Source organism: Nicotiana tomentosiformis, chromosome 7 (genome assembly GCF_000390325.3).
Source record: "Nicotiana tomentosiformis chromosome 7, ASM39032v3, whole genome shotgun sequence".
In the NCBI taxonomy this organism is placed as follows: Eukaryota; Viridiplantae; Streptophyta; class Magnoliopsida; order Solanales; family Solanaceae; genus Nicotiana; species Nicotiana tomentosiformis.
The window spans coordinates 40,230,422-40,255,981 of record NC_090818.1 but is presented as its reverse complement, the minus strand read 5'-3'; the positions used below and the strand labels follow the sequence as shown (position 1 = coordinate 40,255,981).

General features: G+C 36.0%; 1 protein-coding gene across 1 annotated transcript; it reads right to left on the bottom strand.

Annotated features, from left to right (window-relative positions):
• Positions 1-11,149: 11,149 nt before the first annotated feature.
• Positions 11,150-13,949, bottom strand: LOC104107827 (pentatricopeptide repeat-containing protein At4g18520, chloroplastic). Its single transcript, XM_009616735.4, has one exon. The coding sequence runs from the start codon at positions 13,468-13,470 to the stop codon at positions 11,605-11,607; it is 1,866 nt and encodes a 621-aa protein (XP_009615030.1). The 5' UTR covers positions 13,471-13,949; the 3' UTR covers positions 11,150-11,604.
• Positions 13,950-25,560: the final 11,611 nt, after the last annotated feature.

The window sequence follows — 25,560 nt, the reverse complement described above, 5'->3', positions numbered from 1 at the left end:
AAAATACTGTACGAAGCCTGAAGTGCGAACTGAACTAGCTGACCCACAAAACCTCTACTATACCGTACCCTGCCTCTAAAATAAGGACAAATAGATCTCTCCGGTCTACGAGGCCTCCTCGCCTCCCTGTCCTCTCTCTCCTGACCTCGCCTGTCCTATCTCTTATGGCCCCGCCTGTCTCCTCTCTCTTGATCCCACATGCCCTCTACTCGGTGAGCGATCCCTACTACCTGTTGAAATGAAACATCCGACTCTAACTCCCGAGCTATGCTGAACTGAATAGAATGTCTGAGCCCCTCAATGAATCTACGGACACGCTCTCTAACTGTAACGACCAATGCAGGTGCATGTCTGTCCAAATCACTAAATCTAACGGCATACTCTGATACTAACATAGTGACCTGGCGCAGCTGCTCAAACTCCGCGTGCCATGCATCTTGAAGGGATTGAGGTACAAACTCTCTCAGGAACATCTCTGAAAACTGAACCCATGTAAGTGAAGCTGACTCGGCCAGACTATCTAACTCATATGCCCGTCACCACTGATAAGCCACTCCCCTGAGCTGGAACGTAACAAAAGCAACCCCGCTCGTCTCCACAATACCCATAGTACGAAGAATACGGTGACACTCCTCCACGAAACCCTAGGCATCGTCTGTCGCTAATCCACTGAAGGCAAGAGGGTGGTACTTCTTGTACCTCTCAAGTCTAAGATGTTCTTCCTCAGATGTTGCTGCCCTAACCACAGGCTGTACTGGGACCACAGGCTGTGTCACCATGACACCTGGAACCTGACCAACATGAACTCGCTGCTTTGGAGTGTGGGTGGAGGGAGTCTGAGCTCCTCCCCCAGTCTGTGAAATAGCTGGTGTAACCGGAATCAACCCTGCCTCACCCAATGTAACAAACATACTCAGGAAATGTGGTAAGGTCTCCTGAACAAATCAATTTCTAAGAATCCTAAGTCCCTAGCGAACTTGTGAAACAACATAATATGCAGCTCATCAACATCAACTGTAGCTAATTGAGGACAAGTTAGTCCATTTGCATACCTTAGCTCAGGGCCCGATACAAAATTACCACTATGGTGGATTTGTAGGTTAACTAGGCTTGAAGCCATTTTATTCTCTGTCATGACCCAATTTTTTCCTCCGTTGGGTATCGTGATGGCATCTAGTCTTAGAGACTACATAAACCTAACATCTACTAAATAACAACAATAATTAAATAACCTCTAATAATTTTTGAAATGGAAATCTCTATAAAATTTACAATTCCCAAAACCGGTGGTACAAGTCATAACCTCGGACAAATCATAACTCACAGGTCTTAATACATAAACCCTAACACTTGGCATCCTATGCCCTCATTACACCTCATAACCGCACTGACGACTCGCGTGCCAAATAGAGCCATTCTCACATAGAAGGCAAATAAGCAAGGGTGTACATCTATACTTAACAATATCAAGAAAACTTCTTAACCGATAAGAGTGCTCAACTACGTGTATGCTTGTGCAAGTGTCCTAATATAGTTCATGCCAGCTAGTAAGTACAGGAAAAGAAATGGACAACACGTAGAATATTTTTACACAACTTTCCACAAGATAAAACTCACACAGGTAAGTGTACCACTACACAAGTATCAACAACAAGAATGCCCCCAGGCCATCACAAGTCATCACAAATCAATCCTTGACATAACCCACCTTGTATCGACACGTGTGCAATAGTAAAATAAATGTTTGTCTTGTCTCGCCACATGTGCATAATAATGTTCCCACCTTGTCTCGCCACATGCGCAACCTCCCCCATATATATATATATATATATATATATATATATATATATGCCTTGTCATGCCGTATGTGCAAATATCAATAGTAACAACAGCACGACAGAAATCTCGTACAATCCCATATCAACAACCGCACGATAGAAACCTCGTAAATCACAATAACAACAACCGCACGGCAGAAATTTCGTGCATCACCACAATAAGTACCACAATAACAATTACAATAATACAAAGTACGTTAAGTAAATCAACTCAAGAACCTTCGATCACAAGAAACGGTAGAACTAGTTCACAAGGAATAATCATAATAAAAAACACTAGGCGTAATAAGAACAGCTCAACAGGGAAAGTAACAATGGTCCCACAATGTACGGTTCAATAACAAGAAACTAACACGAGTCAAATAATTCCGATTAAGGGCAAGTCCACTAAGGCATAAGATATCTAAGTTTCTTTTAAGCTTTACTCACATACAAACCATATACTTTCCTAATTAAGGCTTGAATTAGATGAATCTTAATTTGAGTCTCACTATTATTCTGTCTTTGAAGTTTTTTGAAATCCATGGTGGGTTACACATCTTGTTCCTTGTCTTCTTGTAGCATTTGTGGACAGGGTAGTATGTAATCACCCTAAAATTACGGGTGCTACCTTCTATGCTGCCAAGAATATGCCATGGACAACCTTTCTTTGTGCAGTTTGCCCTAACCTTTTCCCTCTCATTAGGTTTCAACTTAAGGTTCATAACTTTTTGAATAGAATAGGTCTGCAATGCCTCCCTAAATTGTACAACATTCTCAAATATCATATATAGTTCAAATAATATTTTTCTGCAACTTGTGTCAAAGTAGACTTTCTTACTTGGATTCCTAGCTGGTGCATCCCTTACTTCATCAGGGCCAACAAGTTCTCTTTCATCATCACTACACTCACTACATGGATATGAGCTATCAAAATACTGGTCATCCCCTCCTAGTTTCCCTTCATATTTTCCCATTTTGTTCTTTTGCATATCTTCAAAACCATAATCTATACCAACTGGACCAGATGGTATCTCATCTACATTTACCTGGGCATCCTTCTTTTTGTTGATTTTAGACTGTCTAATTTCAGCTGAATCATTTTCCAAATCACTACACTCTTCAATGTTCTCATCTATATCAAACAGTGAGAAAGACTCTTCAGAATCATCAAAGTCTTCATCAAAATCAGATTCTGATGTTTGAAGGTGATACGATAAGAAGTTATTACCTTCACTTCATCTGATTCTTCTATCTCTCCATTTATATCTGCCCCTTACCCTTATCTTTATCACTTTCAGTCCTATTTATATCATTGTTGGGAGGTGACACATCAACCCTAGCATTTAACCCACTGTCATGCCTATGTGTTTGTAGAGTGGGGTCCGGTTCAATTATGTCCTCAACAAAAATACGATTACTAATTTTATGGACAATACAAACATCAACAAAGTCACCATCTTTCAATGTATTAAGAAACTTTAACACATCATCATCTGTTTTAAAAATGTAATAGCCACCCCTTTTGTTAACTTTGCATCCAAACTAATCAACTTCTAAGAATCCTAAGTCCCTAGCGAACTTGTGAAACAACATATATGCAGCCCATCAACATCAACTATAGCTAATTGAGGACAAGTTAGTCCATTTGCATACTTAGCTCAGGGTCCGATACAAAATTACCACTACGGTGGATTTGTAGGTAAACTAGGCTTGAAGCCATTTTCTTATCTGTCACGACCCAATTTTTCCTCCGCTGGGTATCGTGATAGCATCTAGTCTTAGGGACTAGGTAAACCTAACATTTACTGAATAACAACAATAATTAAATAACATCTAATAATTTTTGAAATGAAAATCTCTATAAAATTTACAATTCCCAAATCGGTAGTACAAGTCATAACCTCGGACAAATCACAACTCAAAGGTCTCAATAACTAAACCCTAACACTTGGCATCCTGTGCCCTCATTACACCTCATAACCGCACTGACGACTCGCGTGCCAAATAGAGCCATTCTCACATAGTAGGAAAATAAGCAAGGGTGTACATCTATACTCAGCAATATCAAGAAAACTTCTTAACCGATAAGAGTGCTCAACTACGTGTATGCTTGTGCAAGTGTCCTAACATAGTTCATGCTAGCTAGTAAGTACAGAAAAAGAAATGGACAACACGTAGAATATTTTTACACAACTTTCCACAAGATAAAACTCACACAGGTAAGTGCACCACTACACAAGTATCAACAACAAGAATGTCCCCACGCCATCACAAGTCATCACAAATCAATCCTTGACACACCTCACCTTGTCTCGCCACGTGTGCAATAGTAAAATAAATGCCCCCCTTGTCTCGCCACATGTGCATAATAATGTTCCCACCTTGTCTCGCCACATGCGCAACCCACACATATATATATATATATATATATATATATATATATATATATATATATATATCTCGCCTTATCACACCGCATGTGCAAATATCAATAGTAACAACAACACGACAGAAACCTCGTGCAACCCCATATCAACAACCGCACGGCAGAAACCTCGTGCATCACAATAACAACAACCGCACAGCAAAAATCACGTGCATCACCACAACAAGTACTACAACAACAATGACAATAATACAAAGTACGGTAAGTAAATCAACTCAAGAACCTTCGATCACAAGAAACGGTAGAACTAGTTCACAAGGAATAACCATAATAAAGAATACTAGGCATAATAAGAACAACTCAGCAGGGAAAGAGACAATATGTTACAATGATCCCACAATGTACGGTTCAACAATAAGAAACTAACACGAGTCAAATAATTCCGAATAAGGGCAAGTCCACTAAGGCATAGGATATCTGAGCTTCTTTTAAGTTTGGACAATTACAGAAGAGATACAACCAATTCAAATAAATGTAGGCAGCGAGAAAAATTACCATAACCTCAATTAAGGGTGAACATTTACAAAAAGGGACAACTACAACTTAAAATAATGATACGTAGTTAGGGAAAAGATAACATGGTAATGAAGGAGATAACAATTTCAATTAAGGAACATATGAATCAAGTAAAGAGTAAGAATGGATCATGAAGCAATCGATTCTAATTAAGCAGGTAAAGATGAAACTAGTAATTAAGGAACGTAATCATAATAAGTACAACTACATATTCAATGAATGCAAGGACCTATGAACCCCTAAAGGCCAATTTCAATAAATAAGTCCGAGCATGTACTCATCAACTCGCGTACACGGACTACAATCAACATAGAAGACTCAAATCCTAAGGGGTAGCTCCCCCACACGAAGTTAGGCAAGATACTTGCCTCAAACAAGACAAACCGATACTCTAAAATGAACTTCTCGAGTGAAATGACCTTCGGACGGCTCAAATCTAATCAAAATAACTTTAAAATACAAATAAAACTCATAAGAAACTATTCCGGATCATAAAACTTCATGTTTTATCAGAATCTAAAAATTGACCCAAAAGTCGACCCTTGGGCCCACACCTCGGAACTCGACAAATTTTACAAAATCCGAACACCCATTCCAATACGAGTTCAACCATACTAAAATTATCAAATTTCGATACTAATTCGTCCCTCAAATCATGATTTTTCATTTGGAAAGTTTTCTTCAAAAATTCCCATTTTTCTCATCTCAAAATACAAATTAAATGATAAAAATAAATATAAAATCATGAAATATAATAAATTCTAGGTGAAGAATACTTACTCAATCGATTTTCTTGAAAAACCCACAAAGAATGCTCAAAACCGAGCTCCACAAGTCAAGATATGATAAAAATGGCCTAACCCTATCTTATATTCTGCCCAAATAATTATGCATCGCGAACGCGAAGGAAGGATCGCGTTCGCGAAGAAAAAAATGAGGCTGCCAAGAAGTTCTTCGCGAACACGAAGATAACCTCGCGAACATGGAGAAGAAATAATTACTGCCCGGAATTAGTGCTATGCGATCGCGAACAAGATATGCGATCGCAAATAAGGAAATTGATGGCCTAGGAGCTGAGCTACGCGAACGCAAAGAGACGGGTGCGAACGCGAAGGAGGGGAAAAGAAAACCTTCGCAATCGTGAATGAAATCACGCGAACGCGAAGAACAATAATTCATTCTCCACAAATTACACTACGCGAACGCGATTAAGGAAACCAGATGGCAGAAATCAGCAGTCCAAATATAGAAGAAAATGGCCTGTAGCCCATTCGAAACTCACCCGAGGCCCCCCGGGACCCTGTCTAAATATACCAACAAGTTACATAACCTAAATGGACGCGCTCGAGGCCTCAAATCACATCAAATAACGTCGAAACTACGAATCGCACCAAGAATCGAACTTATGAACTTTCAAATCTTCTAACTTCTAAAACTCGTGCCGAAACCTATTAAATCAACCCGGAATGACATCAAATTTTACAGGCAAGTCCCAAATAATGTAATGGAGCTGTTCCAACTCTCGGAATTGCACTCCGACCTCGATATAAAAAAGTCCACTTCCGGTCAAAATTTTCAAAAATTTGACTTTTGCCATTTCAATCCTAAATCATCTACAGACCTCAAATTCACCGTCCGGATACGCTTCTAAGTCCAAAATCACCCAACGGAGCTAACAAAACCGTCGGAACTCCATTCCGGAGTCGTCTTCATACAGTTCCAACTACGGTCAAAATCCTAAGACTTAAGCTTCCGTTTTAGGGACTAAGTATCCCAAATCACTCCGAATCATCCGGTAATTGAAGTCAACCATGCACGCAAGTCAATACATATAATACGATGTTTCTTAGGGCCTTATGCCGCCGAACGAGACTTAAATTCTCAAAACGACCGGCCATGTCGTTACATTCTCATACCTGCAAAGTAACAAAAAAAAATTATGTTATCAAAGACTATTTGTTATCAAAAGTTGCCCCTTTACATAACTCCATAAACAAACCAACAATAAAGAGAGATTTTTAAGTAAAAAAGCTTTCAAGATTCCTTTTTCGTCCCCATAATACCCTATAATATTCAGAAATACTCTGGTGGACCACTAACAAGAACGAGACCCAACAAACTTCACAAAAAAAGCCATAAATCTAAGATGAAATTATGATTTGACAAAAAAAAATCCAAAAAATAAAAGGAATAACTAAATATTCCATTACATGCATGACACTACATTAAAAAGGGTTTTCACTTCAAAATGTAACGAAACAGAGCAAAAGCCCCATATATTGAGGAAAATTAAACAGTAATTACGATCTAACCCATCAATCCCCTAAAAATCCTAAACAGAGCAAAGGCCCCATATATTGAGGGAAATGAAGATCAATAAAGACAAAAAGATGAAGACCAGATGAATAAACTTTCCCCACAAACTTCGATAACAACTGCGATGATGAAAGTTCCGGCAACGATGACGGAGAAGAGGTGATTCGATACTTTCTAATCCCTACCTAAGCGGGTAAGTGTAAAATGAGGGGAAATTTTGGGTTTAGGAGGGAGGGAGGGGGGAGGTTAATAATTATTTCCCGTATTATTTTCCTATGTGGCCATAATAAATGACTTGGAGCCTACGTGATTTAATTTTCTTGACGTGGCATCATACGTGTAGGAGATTGTATTACACGCACTGGCAGCCTCCTGTCATAAGCATTTATTATACTCGGTTTGAAGGAGTGTAAGTGTTCAATTGGCAAATTGTTAAGTTTTGAGACCGACATGACAAAGTGGCACAAGTATAGGTGCCATTTAGACCATTCTGCCTAAAGAAAACACAAATAGTGAACTTTGAACAAAAAAAGAGCAGATTTTTACGTTATCAATGTGATGAAAACGATCTAGGGTTATGAGCTATCTGACATTCCTATCGTATTGTTCGCTTGAATTGACTAATTAATTTTTCTGATTTATTGATTCACAGAGTTAATATTGCTCATAATAATCTATCGATCACTTACTTGCGTATTCAAGCTAACACCTATAGTCGATCTCTTATTTACCTAACATCTATATGTTTATAGAGTTAGAATCAACGAGAATGCCTTTATAATTCCCGTATAATAACCAAGCAAGGCAATTAGGATATGTCTATCCTAACCGTCAATCCATTCCCCGATGCCCAAGTTCAAGAACCTCTACCTCAATCCTATGTGTAATTTAGAGTTCCCACTTTCGAGTTCACCTCTAGATTCAGAGATAGTATTCAATTGGTAATCAAGCAATCAAATTAGAACGTGAAGTTTAGCTCCACATAAATATGGTAGCCAAACAATAAATCATACAAAGAAACATAAAAAATACTAAGTTTGGTGGAAGAAAAGATGAAACTCGGCCTCCACGGCGGCTTTGTGCTCTCCTTCATCAAAAGTTCCTCTAAAAAACGCCCCTCCCCTAAAAATAAGTTTAGAGCCCCTTTTATATATGCTGGAGTCGTGTAGGGTTGAAATTGTCAAGTCCCAGCCAAATTAGGGTGAAATTCACCCTTGGGCGCCACGGTTTGCGCATGGCGCGAAACTGGGCAGCGAACTTTTTGGCATGCTATCAACGACGTTTTGGTTGGCGCCTTGCGCAAACCTGGGCATCAAAGTCATACTTCCTCCAAATTCTTCCGTTTTTACTTCAATTTGCATGCAAACTTTTCAAATCACTTTCAATTTACTCCTTACAAATAAATACCATTATTAAGCTCGAGTCACAAATATTCACACTAAAGTTAATGAGATCGAGGCAAATACATGAATTTTTAGCCAAACATCAATTGGTTTGTATAGTGAAAGCTGCATAGCTAATCATCGTATAAGTTGGCCAAGCTTCTTTTCGGTCGAAGTGTTTATTTTTTGACCAAAAGTATTTTTTTTCCGAAAGTTAATGTGTATGGACAATATTTTAGAAGTAAAAAAGAGCTTTTTAGTAGAAGCAGAAACATTTTTTGAGAAGCAGAAAGAGTAGGTTCTTTCCAAAAATTTTTTTTGAAAAACACTTTTGAGAAAAATACACTTAGAAATACTTTTTAAAAAGTTTAGACAAACAATAATTGATGCTCAAAAATACTTTTCAAATTACTTGTCAAACACAAACTAATTCTCACCGAAAGTACTTTTCTAAAAAGTACTACTTAAAAAAATACTTTTCAAAGTACGTTGAATTTAGAAGTTTGGCCAAACATACTATAAAATGGTATATGTTATATTAAAATATGGATTTGCTCATATTAAAATTAAAAGACAAAATTACTCTTTGGTTTTTCCTCAAAACCATTATCAGTACTCTTTATATCCACTTTTTAGTATAAAGAAGTAGACGTCCGATAAAAATAAGTCATGTATTACTATTCCTCCATAACTAATTTTTGCATTGCTAATTCCTGTATTATTATCCCTGTATAACTTGTTGCTCAACCAAACAATCCTTAGTGTTTTGTTTTTTCCTAATTGATTATTGACTGGTATCATTTTATTAGCTATAGATTAAATATCTTCAATTATAAAAAGACCTATTTCTTTTTTAGAAGATAAATTTTAAAAGTTCATTAAGAGCATTTCGTTGTTAAAATATGCCATTTTAGGGCTCCACATGTGGAAGTCGAAATAAATGGTGAGAATAAATAAACTTTTATTGTGCATAACAAGTTAAATAATAAAGAAGAGTTTCAATCGGAACAGGCTCTCCACCTTCGTAAGGTAAAGATAGGTTAGCGTACACCCAAACTTCATTTGTGGAAGTTTACGGGGTTTGTTGTTGTATTCAATACCATTAACTTAGGTTACCAAAAGCTCAGTATCCAGCTTGAAAACCCAAGGAGTAATTAGCTTTGCGTATTGTGTACAGTTATAATCTTAAGTGATCAAAACTCTAAACTTTTCTTTAGTACAAGTCGTTTTCTTAACCTCATCCGGGGTAATTGCTTTTCACACGATCTCAATTGAAAAGGTTCTCTGCCTTTTTCTAATCAGCATGGTTTTGTTGTTCCTGTTCATACACACACATATATGCCAAATGAAAGGAATGATCATGAGTAGAACTAAATGAAAGGAACGAGGATACATATTGCCGACCACAACTTGTTTGGAACTAAGACGTTATTATAGATGTTGTTATGTATGTTAGTGTACTAGACACAGGTGTGAGATTTGAAGAATTCCTAAACTTTTATGTTATAAAAATTTATTGAGTAGTACTCAATTTGAGTAGAATGATTATAGAGGATTTATATAGACAATCGCAAATAGTTTTAGTGAGATATAGTTGTTATTATTGTAATAGTTGAAAAAGAAAATAGAGAGATTGGGTAAGGAAGACTCCTCTACTATCAATGGTCTTGTTGTAGAACTTGGGCCTAACCTAATCCAGACACGACCAGGCATCAGGAAAAAAAGTTAGTCCAACTTCTTTCCAGTTTGTTATCAATTTCTAACGAGGCATAGTGACATAATAAAGATATCAAAATACAAATATTCCAAATCATCCCCAATGTCTCATTGTTTATGGTTTATTTGATTTTCCTTTCCTACTGCAACATTCAAATTTTTCTCGCTTGTTGTGGTGCTATATTAGCTCCAGAAAAAATGTTTTAATATCAAAGCAATTATACAACTTTTCTCCTAATCTTGATTAGTTAGAGCAGTTTCACATTTTGGTAAGTTGGTTAGACGACTAGTTAATCTGTGGGAGAATGTGTAGGCAGCTGTCCCTCGTATATTGAGCAAACTGAAGAAGTTTTTCATTAATGAGGACCATTAACATGTTAACGTGGATTTCAGATATTTGTGTGAAAAGCTGATGGAGATTCCCTGCATTAGTTGCCCACATTAAACTGAAGGATCAATGACTGTAGCGGTGAGTATATTTATGCTTCTTTTTTTTCAACTGAATTTCTCTAACATCTGCAACACAGTTGCAGAGAGAATCTGTCACTTCACTTCTAAGTGACAGTAGAGAGGTTTCGACTTTCAAGCTGGCTGAGGAGGAATTTGTTCAACTCCTTCCAGTTAAGAACTAATTGTATTAACTTGTTAGTATATGCAACATTGACTATGGCAATTGCAGAATTCAGAGCATAGTTGCATGGCGATTACATTTGAACTGTCAATATAATTTCCAATACACTACCTCTTTTATATTATACATATTGAGTGCCACATACAATGTAAATAGTGTCAATTTTGAGTTCATAATCCACTAGTGTGTAGGAGCTGGGCTTTAGCTCTTACTTGCTTCGATCTAAAATAATTCATCTTTTTTGCTTCAAGTAATCATCAATGAGTAGTTCTCACTAAACACTTGAAGACAATCCTCTGGATGAAATACTATTAAAACAATATGTTTTTAACATTAAAATATTTTCTTTTCACCGAGCAAAAGTGCAAGTCCTACAAACATTCTGATCGCATAATGATATACATGATCTTAATATAATAATACATGGCTGCAGGCACCTAACGACGACTATAATACAGAGTATCACTGAGGTTAGAAGATACAATTTGGGATATTACGGACCTCTGAAGGCACAGTCTCAGCAGTTTCCAGTAAACTTCACCTCATTTTTTTTTCAGCAAGACCGGCTAGCCAGGGACTACTAGACTTGTTCATTGAAGGTCCTGAAGATAGCCATGGACAAGTAGCTACCAACCAGACTTCAGTAATTGGCTCCAAAATATGAAGCAGCATTTGGTGTTTTTCAGGTGTCATTGCTACATGAATGAACCATGAACATTCATTTGAAGATTTGCTGAAACTTCTAAGACCGACCTCATTTCTGTCTAAACTATAGAACTATTTTGGGCTCAAGAAATACTTCGATTTGGACTTGATATTTTCCTTAAATTCTCCACGCGCTGTGAGGACAGTCGCAAGGGTATAATCATCCACCTCAATACCCTCTGCTTGCATGCGATACATGAGCTTCAATGCCTCTCCACAGAATCCGTTTTTAGCATAAGCAACAATCATTGCCTTCCAAGAAACTAAGTTCCTTTCAGGCATGTTATCAAATATTTGAATTGCCTCAGGAATATGTCCACATTTTGCATACATATTGATCAATGCACTGCCCACAAACACATTGGACAGAGCAGGTGTCTTGTTTATTGAGGAATGGATAAGCTTCCCTCTCTCAATATCTTCCAGCTTTGCACATGCTTTCAGGGCCGATGAGTAAGTAAATGGATTGGGGGAAACACCTTCACCTAGCATCTCCTTCAGGTATTCAAGAGCCTCATACTCATGGCCTACATGAGCACAACCGGAAATCATAGCAGTCCACGAAACTACATCTCTAATAGGCATGTCTTGAAGGACCTTATGTGCTACTGAATTTTCACTGCATTTGCAATAAAGCCACACTAAAGCACTTCCTAAATAAATATTATCTTGGAGATCACTCTTGATAATTTGTGCGTGCACTTCCTTTCCAGTTGGTAACGCTCTAAGTAGGCCACATGCTCGAAGGATGCTTACCATAGTCAAGTTATTAGCAAAAATCTTTCGCCTTTTCATTATCCGGAAGAGTCTTATGGCCTCTTCCGCATGACCATTACGAGCATATCCTGCAATAATGGACGTCCACGTCACTGTGTTCCTTTCCCCCATCCCATCAAACACTGTCCTAGCATCATCTATCTCGCTGCACTTCGCATACATATCTACCAATGAAGTGCCTATGAAGACATCCATTCTAAACCTATTCTTAATAATCGCCGCATGTAGTTGCTTCGCGAAGTTTAATTCCCTCTCCTCCCCACACGCATTCAGAATACTGCAGACAGTAAATTCATTAGCATCAAACCCATCAGAGAACAACTGCAAAAACATGAGTAAAGCTTCCTTTCCTCTCCCATGTTGTGAACAAGCAGTAATCATAGTTGTCCAACAAACTACATCAGGCCTTTTTATCACGTCAAATACGCGGAAAGCGCCTTCTAAATCCCCACATTGAGCGTAAAAGGACACAATAGAACTATCCACAATCAAATTACTATATCCACCCTTTATAATACCAGCATGCACTTGCTTACCCAGCTCAAAATCACAGTTCCTCCCAGCCATGCTTAACACGCACACATAGGTCTTGGAATTCCACTGCAAACCACGTCGTACAAATTCACCAAACAAATCCATAGCTTCATCATCTAACCCAAATCTTATATACCCATTAAGCATAGCTGTCCAAGAAACCACATTTCTATCAGGCATATGGTCGAACACTTTACGAGCATCATTCAATCTCCCAAATTTCACCAACACGCTAATCAAATTATTTTCAATGAATATAGTACTACTTATCATGCACTTCAAAAGTATAGCGTGCAGTATTTTAACTTCTTTTACACTAGAACTAGATTGAAGCAAACGGCCAAGAAAACTGGAGTCAGCTACAAAATTATTCACTGAAACATCAGAACTAGAAGAAGTTTCATCATAAGACACTTCCAATTGAGTAACTATTTCGATGTCTCGAGAGCAGCCCAGTGGGCGTTCTGTATTTGCAGAAATATCATACTGAGCTGAGAAACAAGAGAGTTTGTTGTTGTCAGTATAGCTTTTACACTTGTGGGTTTTGAGGCGGCTTGTGTTATTTGAAGAGTAAGATGGGTGAATTTGAAGAATTGTTGTTGGCAAGCAAAACACAGGTGAAAACATGGCCCGGTAGATGAGTTGGTAAATTGGCTGCAAGAACTCAGCTTTCCCACCAATAAAACTTGCAGGGTCGTTCAGACTCTATTCAGGAGCAGGTTTTATGCTTAAGCATCAGTGTAGTAAATTTTCAAGAATTGAGAATTCCCCAGTAAAGTGCCCCACTTTGCCCCAAAAGTGCAGCAGCAAGCAAGAAGGAATGGAACAGAAGGAAAGCAAAAAATTTGACAGGCATGAGCCACAAAAAGCGTCAGCACTGGACTGGAATAAGCTTTATAGCGCTGTAAAAGAAAGCTCGAAGACGAAGAGCAATGAGTAGAACACAGAGGAGAAAAGTTGAATGGCGCAAAGATATTTTTGCCTTATGATTAACTCTGCTGCGTGTCACATGACGCGTAGATGAAAATCTGAGGAAAGTATCGGTGTTGGTGGTGAGGATTTCGAACAAGGCGTGGGGACCTTTTTTCAAAAGTATCTGTAATTACTGCTCCATTCATCTTGCAAAAGTGACAGAATTCAATAAATTCGACTATGTCTATTAGGTAGTCCCTTTGAATACTTTGATCCCTGAAGTAAGTTTTGGTCTCAATAAAAAAAAGTTATCAAATTTATGTCTATTAGATTTAACAGAATTTATGATTAAAAAAATTAATCTTAAACTCTAATTAAGTTCTATCAAACCCTAAAAAATACAATATAAAAAACTGCAATAGATACAAAAAAAATGTACCAAAAATAGAAGAAATTTACACCTAAAGAGCTAAACACGACTTTAGAAATATACCAAAAACTAGTTAATTCATCCGCGCTTCATGCGGGGTGAGATATCACTAAATTCACAATTTTATTTTTATAAATTTAATGGAAGACATTATGTTTTTATAATAACAAAAACTAAAAAAAAAAAAGTTATTACATGTGAAAACATAAAACAAATAAATCTAAGAAAAAGCATCACATTGTCTGTAGGTTTATAATGATAATGTGCTCGATAGCAATCTCCTTTTTTAATGCCAAGAATAGAAGTTGTGCTGAAACGCAATCTTCTCAGTTGGAAGAGAAGTTGACACACATTTTATTGAAAAACTATTTTTATATATATCCTATTGCCTCATGTTCCTACTTAAATATTATTCACAAATAATAGTACTATAGTTATTGTAAATAATATTTATTTCCGTGAAACTCTTGAAACTTCTCAAATACAATGGGCATGAAGAATTGGACATATAACCTTTAAGAACTTGTAACATTTTATGAAAAAAAATCATTGTGAACAATACTTTATTGTCGTCTTGGTAAGTCCTGTGGAAGCAGCAAAGCTCAATCGCGACATCGATAGCTCAATCTTTCCTTCACTCTTGATAGATACAAATTGATCTCTTTCTTTTCAATTTCAATCAATATATTCATGCAACCATTAGAACTGTCATCAAAGAGTCATTAATAATTATACATGAGTAATGTATATATGTTTCTAAACATCCCAAATCTACTGAATAGATCATGACTCATATTCGGATATGCTTGTGAACTGAAATACATGCACAGAAAGAGAAAGCAGAGAAGAGGAGGTCAGCTGAGAAAAGGCTTTGAAGTTTCTATTTTCATTTTATGTTGATTTCAAACTTCTTGTATCCTATGACTCAAAATAATGGAAACAGAAATCACATTAAATCCTCAATTGAAGATTAGAATATATGGAGCATAAATACAAAATAATTAAAAAACAGAACAGTGTTATAAGAAATATTAAATTATGGTGGATGTCTACTCTTCCTCCATGATCTTCATCTCAAATGCTTAATGACATATTCAATGACATATTCAATGACATATTTTCTTCACTTTTCATGCCTATATAAAGGCCTTGTAATAGATAGAAAAATACACACAATTGAAGAAGAAATAAGAATCTCTTTTCTCTTTCTCTATATATCTCTTAGCTTGTTTTTTCTTGTTCCATATTGTTACTTTGAGTTATATTTTATAATACATTATCAACACCGGACTCTACCGTCTCAAGAATCTCTTTGAGAAGACTAAGGTATAACTTTTCTCCTCTTTTAATTATAAGTGATATTATGAAAAGAAAGTTTGTTGCCCTTGAAATTTCGGGCAAGAACTATATGACATGGGTGTTGGATGCTGAAAACCATTTAGATGCAATGGGTCTTGGAGACGCCATTAAAGATAGAAATAAAGCATCTACCCAAGACTGTGCTAAGGCCTTGATTTTCTTGCGCCATCACCTTGATGAAGGGTTGAAGATAGAATATCTCACAGTCAAAGATCCACTTGTTTTGTGGAATGACTTAAAGGAAAGATATGACAACTTAAAGTTGGTCACTCTTCCACAAGCACGATATGATTGGGCTCATCTGAGGCTCCAAGACTTTAAGTCTGTTTCTGAATATAATTCTGCGATGTTCAAAATTGCTTCTAAATTGAAACTCTGTGGAGATACTATCACTGATTATGATATGCTTGAAAAAACATTCACAACATTTCATGCCTCCAATATAGTCTTGCAACAGCAGTACCGAGAGAAAGGTTTCAAGAAGTATTCTGAGTTGATTTCTCTTCTCCTTGTGGCTGAACGAAACAATGACTTGCTCACGAGAAATCACGAAAATCGACTCACTAGGTCTACACCATTGCCTGAAGTGAATGAGGTGTATTCCCATTATTATAAGCGTGAAAAAAGTCGTGGCCCTGTTCGTGATCGTGGCCGTGGCCGTGGCCAAGGAAGAAATTTTTCTGGTGTTAATCACCCCCAAAGAAAAATAACCACCAAAAGTGGAAAGGGCCAAGGGTAAATGGTTCAGAAACTGAATGTTATCGTTGCGGCATTGGGCAAATATTTGTCGCATACCAAAATATTTGATTGAACTTTATCAAGCATCTCTAAAGGATAAAGCTCCTGAAGCTAATTTTGTCTATGATAATGAATTTGACATCACCCACTTGGATGTGGCAGATTTTTTTGAGCACTCTGATAGAAAAATAAACCACTTGATCGGTGATGGATCTATTGTTAAATATGATTGAGTATTTTAATTTTTATGTTTTCCTATTCGTAGTATCTAATGAATAAACATCTTGTAATTTTTATTGCACTTAATAATAATTCTTATGTAGTTTTTAAAAATATATGTATTTCCTAAATTTCACAAACAAGGAGTAATATCTAAGTAATTAGTGTCCTAGTCTCACTGATCTTTTAATTCCTTTTGATTTTCCTTTACGTTACTTTAATTCTCTTTAAGAAGAGGTTTACAAGTACCCTGGAACAACTTTTGTTACTTCACCCTTAATTTATTTTTCATGTACTTATAATTGTATTATTTTTTGCTGCATAATTATTTGTATAATAATTAAAATTTGCTAGAAAATGTATTAAAAGGTCACTATTGAATTATTGGTTTAACTTTATTTCTTTTCCTTTTTCTCTAAAAATACTAATATTTATTCATATACTTCTTTTATATGTCAAACCACGGGAAGCAAATATGGATATCTTTCAAAACAAACTTGGATCAAAGTTCAATTGTAAAAATATTTGCTTAATTGATTCATGTACAACACATACAATATTCAAAGAGAAGAAATATTTCTCTCATTTAAGTATGTGTAAGGCAGATGTTACTACAATTTCTGATAGTAGTAATCTAATTGAAGGCTCTGGAAGAGCTAATATAACTCTGCCTAAGGGAACAATACTTATCATAGAGAATGCAATGTTATCCTCCAAGTCCAAGAGGAACTTGTTGAGTTTTAAAGATATCCGTCGAAATAGATTTCATATTAAGACAATAGATGAGAATAATCTCGAATATCTCATCGTTACCAAGAATGTCTCTAGTCAGAAAAGGGTTATTGAGAAGTTCTCATCTTTATCTTGTGGCCTGTATTGGACAAGAATTAGTGCAATTGAGGCACATTCTATCGTAAACTAAAAGGTTTCTAATTCCAATACTTTTGTACTTTGGCATGATCGATTGAGACATCCTGGATCAATTATGATGAGACGAGTTATAAAGAACTCAATGGGCATTAAAGAATTTAATTTTTTTTTAAATAATGAGTTTTCTTGCACTTCTTGTTATCAAGGCAAGTTGATTATTAGACCATCACCAACAAAGGTTGGGATTAAGTCCCCTGCGTTTTTGGAACGTATACAAGGTGATATTTGTGGACCTATTCACCCACCTAGTGGGTCGTTTAGATATTTTATGGTCTTAATAGATGCATCTTCTAGATGGTCTCATGTGTGCCTATTGTCATCTCGCACCCTGGCATTTGCAAAATTAATGGCACAAATAATTCGATTACGGGCACAGTTTTCCGATAATCCAATTAAGTCTATTCGACTTGATAATGCTGCTGAATTTTCATCCCAAGCATTTAATGATTATTGCTTATCAATTGGGATAAAAGTGGAACATCCTATAGCTCATGGTCACACTCAAAATGGCCTTGCAGAGTCTTTGATTAAACGTCTGTAATTGATATCAAGACTGTTACTCATGAAAATGAAATTACCCACTTCTGTTTGGGGTCATGCCATTTTGCATGCATCAATGCTAATTCATCTCAGACCGACAAATTATCATAAATATTCCCCGTTGCAATTAGTTTTGGGTCATGAACCTAATATATCCTATCTAAAAAATTTTAGATTTGTTGTATATGTGCCTGTAGCACCGCCATATCGCACCAAGATGAGTCCCCAAAGAAGGTTAGGAATATATGTTGGGTTTGAATCGCCCTCTATTATTCGCTACCTCGAAATATTAACGGAAGATTTGTTCACTGCTCGATTTGCAGATTGTCGATTCGATTGGGCATTTTCCCCAAAATTAGGGAGAGAAATTGGTGAAATCAAACGGAAAATTTCGTGAAAAAATCCATCATTATCTCATCTTGATCCACATGCCTCTATTTGTGAAAAAAGGTGCAAAAAATTATCCATTTGCAGAAAATAGTAAATCAAATGCCAGATGCATTTACGGATCTGAAAAGGATAACGAAATCACATATCCTTGCAGAGAATGTTCCAATCCGTATTGATGTCCCTGTTGGACAATCTTTTAGTGTCATAGCTAATGAGTCAAAAGCACGCCTAAAGCATGGTAGACCATTAGGTTCTAAGGATTGAAATCCTAGGAAAAAAAAAAATAAATGATCAAGATGACACTACGAATGAGACTCATAAAGAAACCCATGATTTAACCAATCTTGAAATTCATGAGAAAATCAATGAGCCCGAGACTCAAGAAAATAAGGAACTATCAATAAACCCAATCGATATTGAGACAGATTTGAATCGATTGAATATAGTTGTGGATTATGTATTTGCATATAATGTTGCATCTAGCATTATGCAAGATAATGAGGATCTTGAACCTCAATGAGAATGTCGACAAAGACGTGATTGGCCAAAATGGCAAGAAGCAATCCAATATGAGTTGGATTCACTTACGAAACGTGAAGTTTTTGGGTCTGTAGTCCAAACACCTAATGGTGTTAAACCTGTTGGCTATAAATGGGTCTTTGTACGTAAAATGAATGAAAAAAATGAGGTACAAAGATATAAGGCATGCCTTGTTACACAAGGATTTTCACAAAGGCCTGGTGTCGATTATGAAGAGACGTATTCTCCTGTTATGGATGCTATAACGTTCCGTTATTTTATTAGTCTTGCTGTCCATGAAAAGCTTGGCATGCATTTAATGGATGTGGTTACAGACTACCTTTATGGCTCACTTGATAATGAGATATACATGAAAATTTCTGATGAATTTAAAATGCCTGACGCACATAATTCAAAGTCCAGGGAGATGTTTTCAATCAAATTGCAAAGATCTTTGTATGGTCTAAAGCAATCAGGAAGAATGCGGTATAACCGCCTTAGTGAATATTTATTAAAGGAAGGTTATATAAATGATGCCATTTGTCCATGTGTTTTTATAAAGAAAACAACATCGGAGTTTGTTGTACTTGCCGTATATGTTGATGACATAAACCTTATTGGAACTCCTACAGAACTCCAAAAGGCAATTGATTATTTAAAGAAGGAATTCGATATGAAAGATCTCGGAAAGACAAAATTATGTCTCGGTTTGCAAATTGAATATTTGACAAATGAGATTTTTGTTTATCAATCTGACTACATAGAAAAGGTATTGAAACGGTTTTACATCACATCCATTGAGTACTCCGATGGTTGTTCGATCATTTGATATGAATAAGGACCCGTTCTGACCTCAAGAAAAGAATGAAGAGCTTCTTGGTCCTGAAATACCATATCTTAGTGCAATTGGTGCACTAATGTATCTTGCTAACACTACAAGGCCTGACATAATTTTTTCAGTTAATGTCTTAGCAAGATATAGCTCTGCTCCTACAAGGAGATATTGGAATGAAATCAAACACATATTGCGGTATCTAAAAGGGACTACCGATATGAGCTTATTTTATGGCAATGATTGCAGTCCCGATCTTGTTGGTTATGCCGATGCTGGGTATTTATCTGACCCACACAAGGCTCGATCTCAAACAGGTTATATATTTACATGTGGAGGCACTGCAATATCTTGGCGATCGACTAAGCAATCAATCGTGGCTACTTCATCTAATCACGCTGAGATAATTGCTATTCATGAAGCAAGTCGAGAATGTGTATGGTTGAGGTCTGTAATACACCTAATTCGAGACAAATGTGGTTTGAAGTGTGATAAACTACCCGCAATTTTGTATGAAGACAATGCAGCATGCATAGCTCAATTGAAGGGAGGATTCATAAAATGAGATAGAACAAAACACATTTCACCAAAGTTATTTTTCACACATGATCTTCAAAAGAATGGTGATATCAGTGTGCAACAGATCCGTTCAAGTGATAATATGGTTGATTTGTTCACCAAATCTCTACCAACGTCAACCTTCAAGAAACTAGTGTACAAGATTGGGATGCGAAGGCTCAAGGATGTGAATTGATGCTCTCATCAGGGGGAGTTAATACGCGGTGTACTCTTTTTACCTTACAAGGTTTTGTCCCACTGGGTTTTTCTTGTAAGGTTTTTAATGAGGCAACCAAAAAGTGTATTCCTAAACATGTGTACTCTTTTTCCTTCACTAGGATTTTTTTTCCTAATAAGGTTTTAACGAGACATATTATCTATGGACATCCAAGGGGGAGTATTATAAGAAATATCAAATTATGGTGGATGTCTGCTCTTCCTCCATGATCTTCATCTCAAATGCTTAATGACATATTCAATGACATATTTTCTTCACTTTTCATGCTTATATAAAGGCCTTGTAATAGATAGGAAAATACACACAATTGAAGAAAAAATAAGAATTTTTTCTCTCTTTCTCTATATATATCTTAACTTGTTTTTCCTTATTTCATATTATTACTTTGAGTTATATTTTATAACAAATAGAACCTTTTAGCAAAATGATTGTAGCCACCTCCTACTCCATATTAATTATTTATTCCTTGCTTACACAAAACATCAAATCCATTGTAAAGAGAAAACATTTCAGCAATGAAAAGTCAGAACATTCTATTACACAAAACAAAATGAGAACTTAAGTAAATATTGAAGTGCTCTTAAGATTTAATTATACTACTTGTACTACAAAGTATACTATTATATTCAATTCATGGAATATGGAGTTAAATTTACTTGTGGAGTAGAATAGCATGAAGTGAGAATGAAATTCTTGAAAATGTGCATAGAGAGATGAGCCCTATTAGAGAAATCACTGTAAATAGAGACCAACACCAGAGGAGTGCCAATTAGTTTTTTTTCTTGTTAAGAAAAGAAGCCCAGAATTATATTAATATATACATTTGCTCTTTATATTGATTAAGACTTAGTTAAAAATTGTGATCAACTTTCCATACCTATCAGTTATCCTCTATTGTGCTCAGGTTTCCAACAACTATCAGTTAACCCTATATCTGAATCTAGAGCAATCAGTATGCAACTAATACTTCTCAGTGTCATACTGAGTTTTTCTGGTCTTCATTATCCTAACAACAACAACAACATCAACCTGCATATGCAGGCAGAAAAATTGGAAAGTCAACAGCAAAAGAAAAAGAGTGGAAGTTTATCCTTTTCATTAACTATTTTTGGCCTTAGATATAATATGAATGTTGAATATACTAACAGTAAAATAGTGCAGGAAATGATAACACATTATTCAACCAATTAATATGTCTGTTAAAAAATTAATTTGTGACCGGATCTGTTAAAGACAACACAACGTTTGTCCGTAAAAATAGCATAGAGAGTAAACCTGGTATTATCTGTTCTGAAATATACATTACTTGTGTTCACATAGAGTGATTCATTCATCTGGATGACATTTACTTGTATACATATATAAGTTTGATATATCTAACAGGAAAAAAAATTCAACTATACCGAAGTACCTATCACATCTTTCATTCATCTATTTGTCACCGTCACACTTTTTCTTCTCTAAATAACAATAGCAATTAAGTTATACCAAAATACCAATCGCATTATCTATTTGTCAACGTCACACTTTTTCTTCTCTTATTGAGGGATTGACACTCTTTAATACTTTAGGGATAGAGGTGATAATATTGCAAATCAACACTCATTTAACAGGAAAAAAGAAAAAGAATATACAAACTTTATATGATAAAATGGAGAAGTAAATTGATAATTGAAGACAAAGATAATTAGTACTATGGTAGCAATTTAGTGAAGATGTTGTACAAACACTTTAAGTAATCTATCCTAATATTTTACAAATCAGAAATAAACTAAAAGGCATTATAAGATCACGAAGAAGAACCAAAAAAGCAAGAAACGTTGAATCAGATGCCATATTTGGTTTTGAGGTTAACCGTTGTTGGTAGAAAGAAGAGGAAGCATGGAAGGCCAAATAAGGGAATTAAAGTCTAAAAATATGTCTATTCAGTTTTTATTCTTTTATGTCTAAAGACGTGACTTTTAAAATTTTTTTAGGACACCTAAATTGGAAAAATTTGAATGAAAACGCTGGAAAATTAAGAAAAAAGAAAAAGCCAAATCCTAGCTGTGAATAGCGCCACATCACCTCTCCATTGTCCCTCAATTATGTATATAGCATAAACAACAAAAAATGCACCTTTAAATGTAAGCTCCCTATTTGATCCCATCCCCCCCCCCCCCCCCCTCTCTCCTTCTTTTTTTTTTTTTTTTTTTTTTTTACGATTCTCGTCAAATCTAATAGACATAGTTCGTTGATTTTATAAAGACCAAAATTATTAAGTTTTAGCAAACTTAAAGGATAAAAACTGTTCAGAGCATCCTTAAGGGACTACTTTGAGCATGTTTACCAAGCTTCTAGGAAGCTAAAGTACATTTTTTTTTTCAAAAATTGCTTATTTTAGAGAATTTTGGTGTTTGGCTAACTTTTAGAAAAAAAATGCTTTTAAGTAGTAGCATAAGTTATTTTCATAAGCTAAGAGCGTGTTTGGCCAAGCTTTTGGGAGGCCGAATATACTTTTTTTTGTCAATAAGTGCTTTTTTGAAAATATAAAGTATTTAACCAAGACAGAGAAATGCTTTTTAGCAGTAACATAAATATTTTTTCTTGCTTTTGGAAAGAAGCTATAGGGAAAAGTAGTTTTTCTTTTTACCAAAAATACTTTTGAAACTTTGGCCAAACACAAATTATTGCTCCAAATATTGTTAAAAATTTTCAAACTGAATTACCAAACACAAAAAGTACTTTATTTTTGTTGAAAAATACTTCTGGAAAAAATATTTTTAAAAATAAATAGATTTTTGGAAGCTTGGACAAATATGCTTTACTCCCTCCGATCCACAATAAGTAACCATTTTACCTTTGGCACATCATTAAGGAAATACTAACTCTTAGAGAAAAAAAGATGTATTCGCTAAATTAACCTTAATTAATTGTTACCTTGACACATTGGAATATGTAAATAAGGGCAAATTTTGAAAAGATAAAATTAATTCCTTCTTGAATAAGGAAGGAATTAATTCCTTCTTGAATAAGGACGACAGAGATGTCCGAAGAATGGAGATGGAGTACGATGGTCCCGCTGCATAAGAATAAGGGAGATATCCAAAGTTGCAATAACTACCGAGGCATCAAGTTACTAAGCCATACTATGAATGTCTGGGAGAGGATGGTGGAGCTGAGATTGAGGAAGATTGTGGATATTTTTGAAAATCAGTTCGGATTTATGCTAGGACGTTCGACTACGGAAGCTATTCATCTTGTTAGGAGGTTGATGGAACAATATAGGGAGAGGAAGAGGGATTTACATATGGTGTTCATCGACCTAGAGAAGGCTTACGATAAAGTGCCAAGGGAGGTTATGTGGAGATGTTTGGAGGCTAGAGGTGTTCATGTTGCTTACATTAGGTTATTAAAGACATGTATGATGGAGCTAAGACTCGAGTGAGGACCGTAGGAGGGGACTCAGAACAAATTCCAGTTATGATGGGGTTGCATTAGGAGTCAGCCTCAATCCATTTTTATTTGTCTTGGCGATCGATGCGTTGACGCGCAATATACAAGGAGAGGTGCCGTGTTGCATGTTATTTGTAGATGATATTGTTCTGATTGACGAGATGTGATGCGATGTTAATGGGAGGTTAGAAATTTGGAGGCAGACCTTGGAGTCTAAAGGTTTCAAGTTGAGCAGGACCAAGACAGAGTACTTAGAGTGCAAGTTCAGTGGGACGACTCAGGGTGAGGACGAAGGAGTGAGGCTTGATTCTCAAGTCATCCCTAGGAGAGAGGGTTTTAAATACCTTGGGTCAGTTATATAAGGGAATCGAGAGATCGACGAGGATGTTACACATCGTATTGGGGCGGGATGGATGAAATGGATGCTCGCCTCAGATGTTTTGTGTGATAAGAATATGCTACCTAAACTTAAAGGCAAGTTTTATAGAGCGGTGGTCAGATCGATTATGTTATATGTGGCTAAGTGTTAGCCAATCAAGAACTCCCATGTCTAAAAGATGAAGGTGACTGAAATGAAGATGTTGAGATGGATGTGCGGGGATACCAGACTGGATAGAATTAGAAATGAAGTTATTCGAAATAAGGTAGGTGTGACCCCTATGGAGGACAAGATGTGAGAGACAAGAATTAGATAGTTCGGACATGTGAAGAGGAGAGACGTAGATGCACCAGTGAGGAGGTGTGAGAGGTTGGCCCTGGAGGGCTTGATGAGAGGTAGAGGTAGAGGTAGCCGAAGAAGTATTAGGGAGAGCTGATTAGGCAAGATATGGCGTTGCTCCAGCTCACCGATGACATGACCATGGATAGGAAGGTGTGGACATTGAGAATAAAGGTAAAGAGTTAGAATATGTCGTCTAGCATTGTCCTTGTTTGTAACAGTAGCTTTAGTACATGAGTTAACGTTATTTATGTACTTTCGTATTCTTTGATTTATGTGATTACTTGTCGTTGCTTTCGTTTCGGCCTTCCGATTACAATACTCAATTTAGTTTTGTATCTTTGTATTTTTGATTCGATTTTATAGTGGTGTAATTGTTGTTGCCCTTCCTTTTATTTTTCCTAAGCCGGGGGTCTTTCGGAAATAGTCTCTCTGCCTTCTTGAAGGTAGGAGGTAAGGTCTGCGTACATACTACCCTCCCCAGATCCCACTTGTGAGGTTACACTGAGTTTGTTGTTGTTGTTGTTGTTGTTGTTTGAATATGTAAATAGATACTTATTTGAGACCAAAATAAAAAGGTAAAATAGTCACTTATTTGGACAGGGAGGGAGTACTGTTTAAGAAACTTTAATTAAAGAAAAGCTATTTAACTTTCTAAATGATTACTTTTTTCTATTCCGAAAAAGTTAATGCGTACTTTTAAAATAAATTAACTTACTGAAGGGCTATTTAAAAGTACAATAAAATCACAACTTATGAAGTTAAAATATTTTAAAAAGAATTTGAAAAAATCAAAATTCTGTAACGATAAATAATGTCATTTTGTTTTAGATAGAGAGGAAAAAAAACATTGTATAACATGCGAAAGATAGCACTGTTTCCTTTTACATAAACTTTTC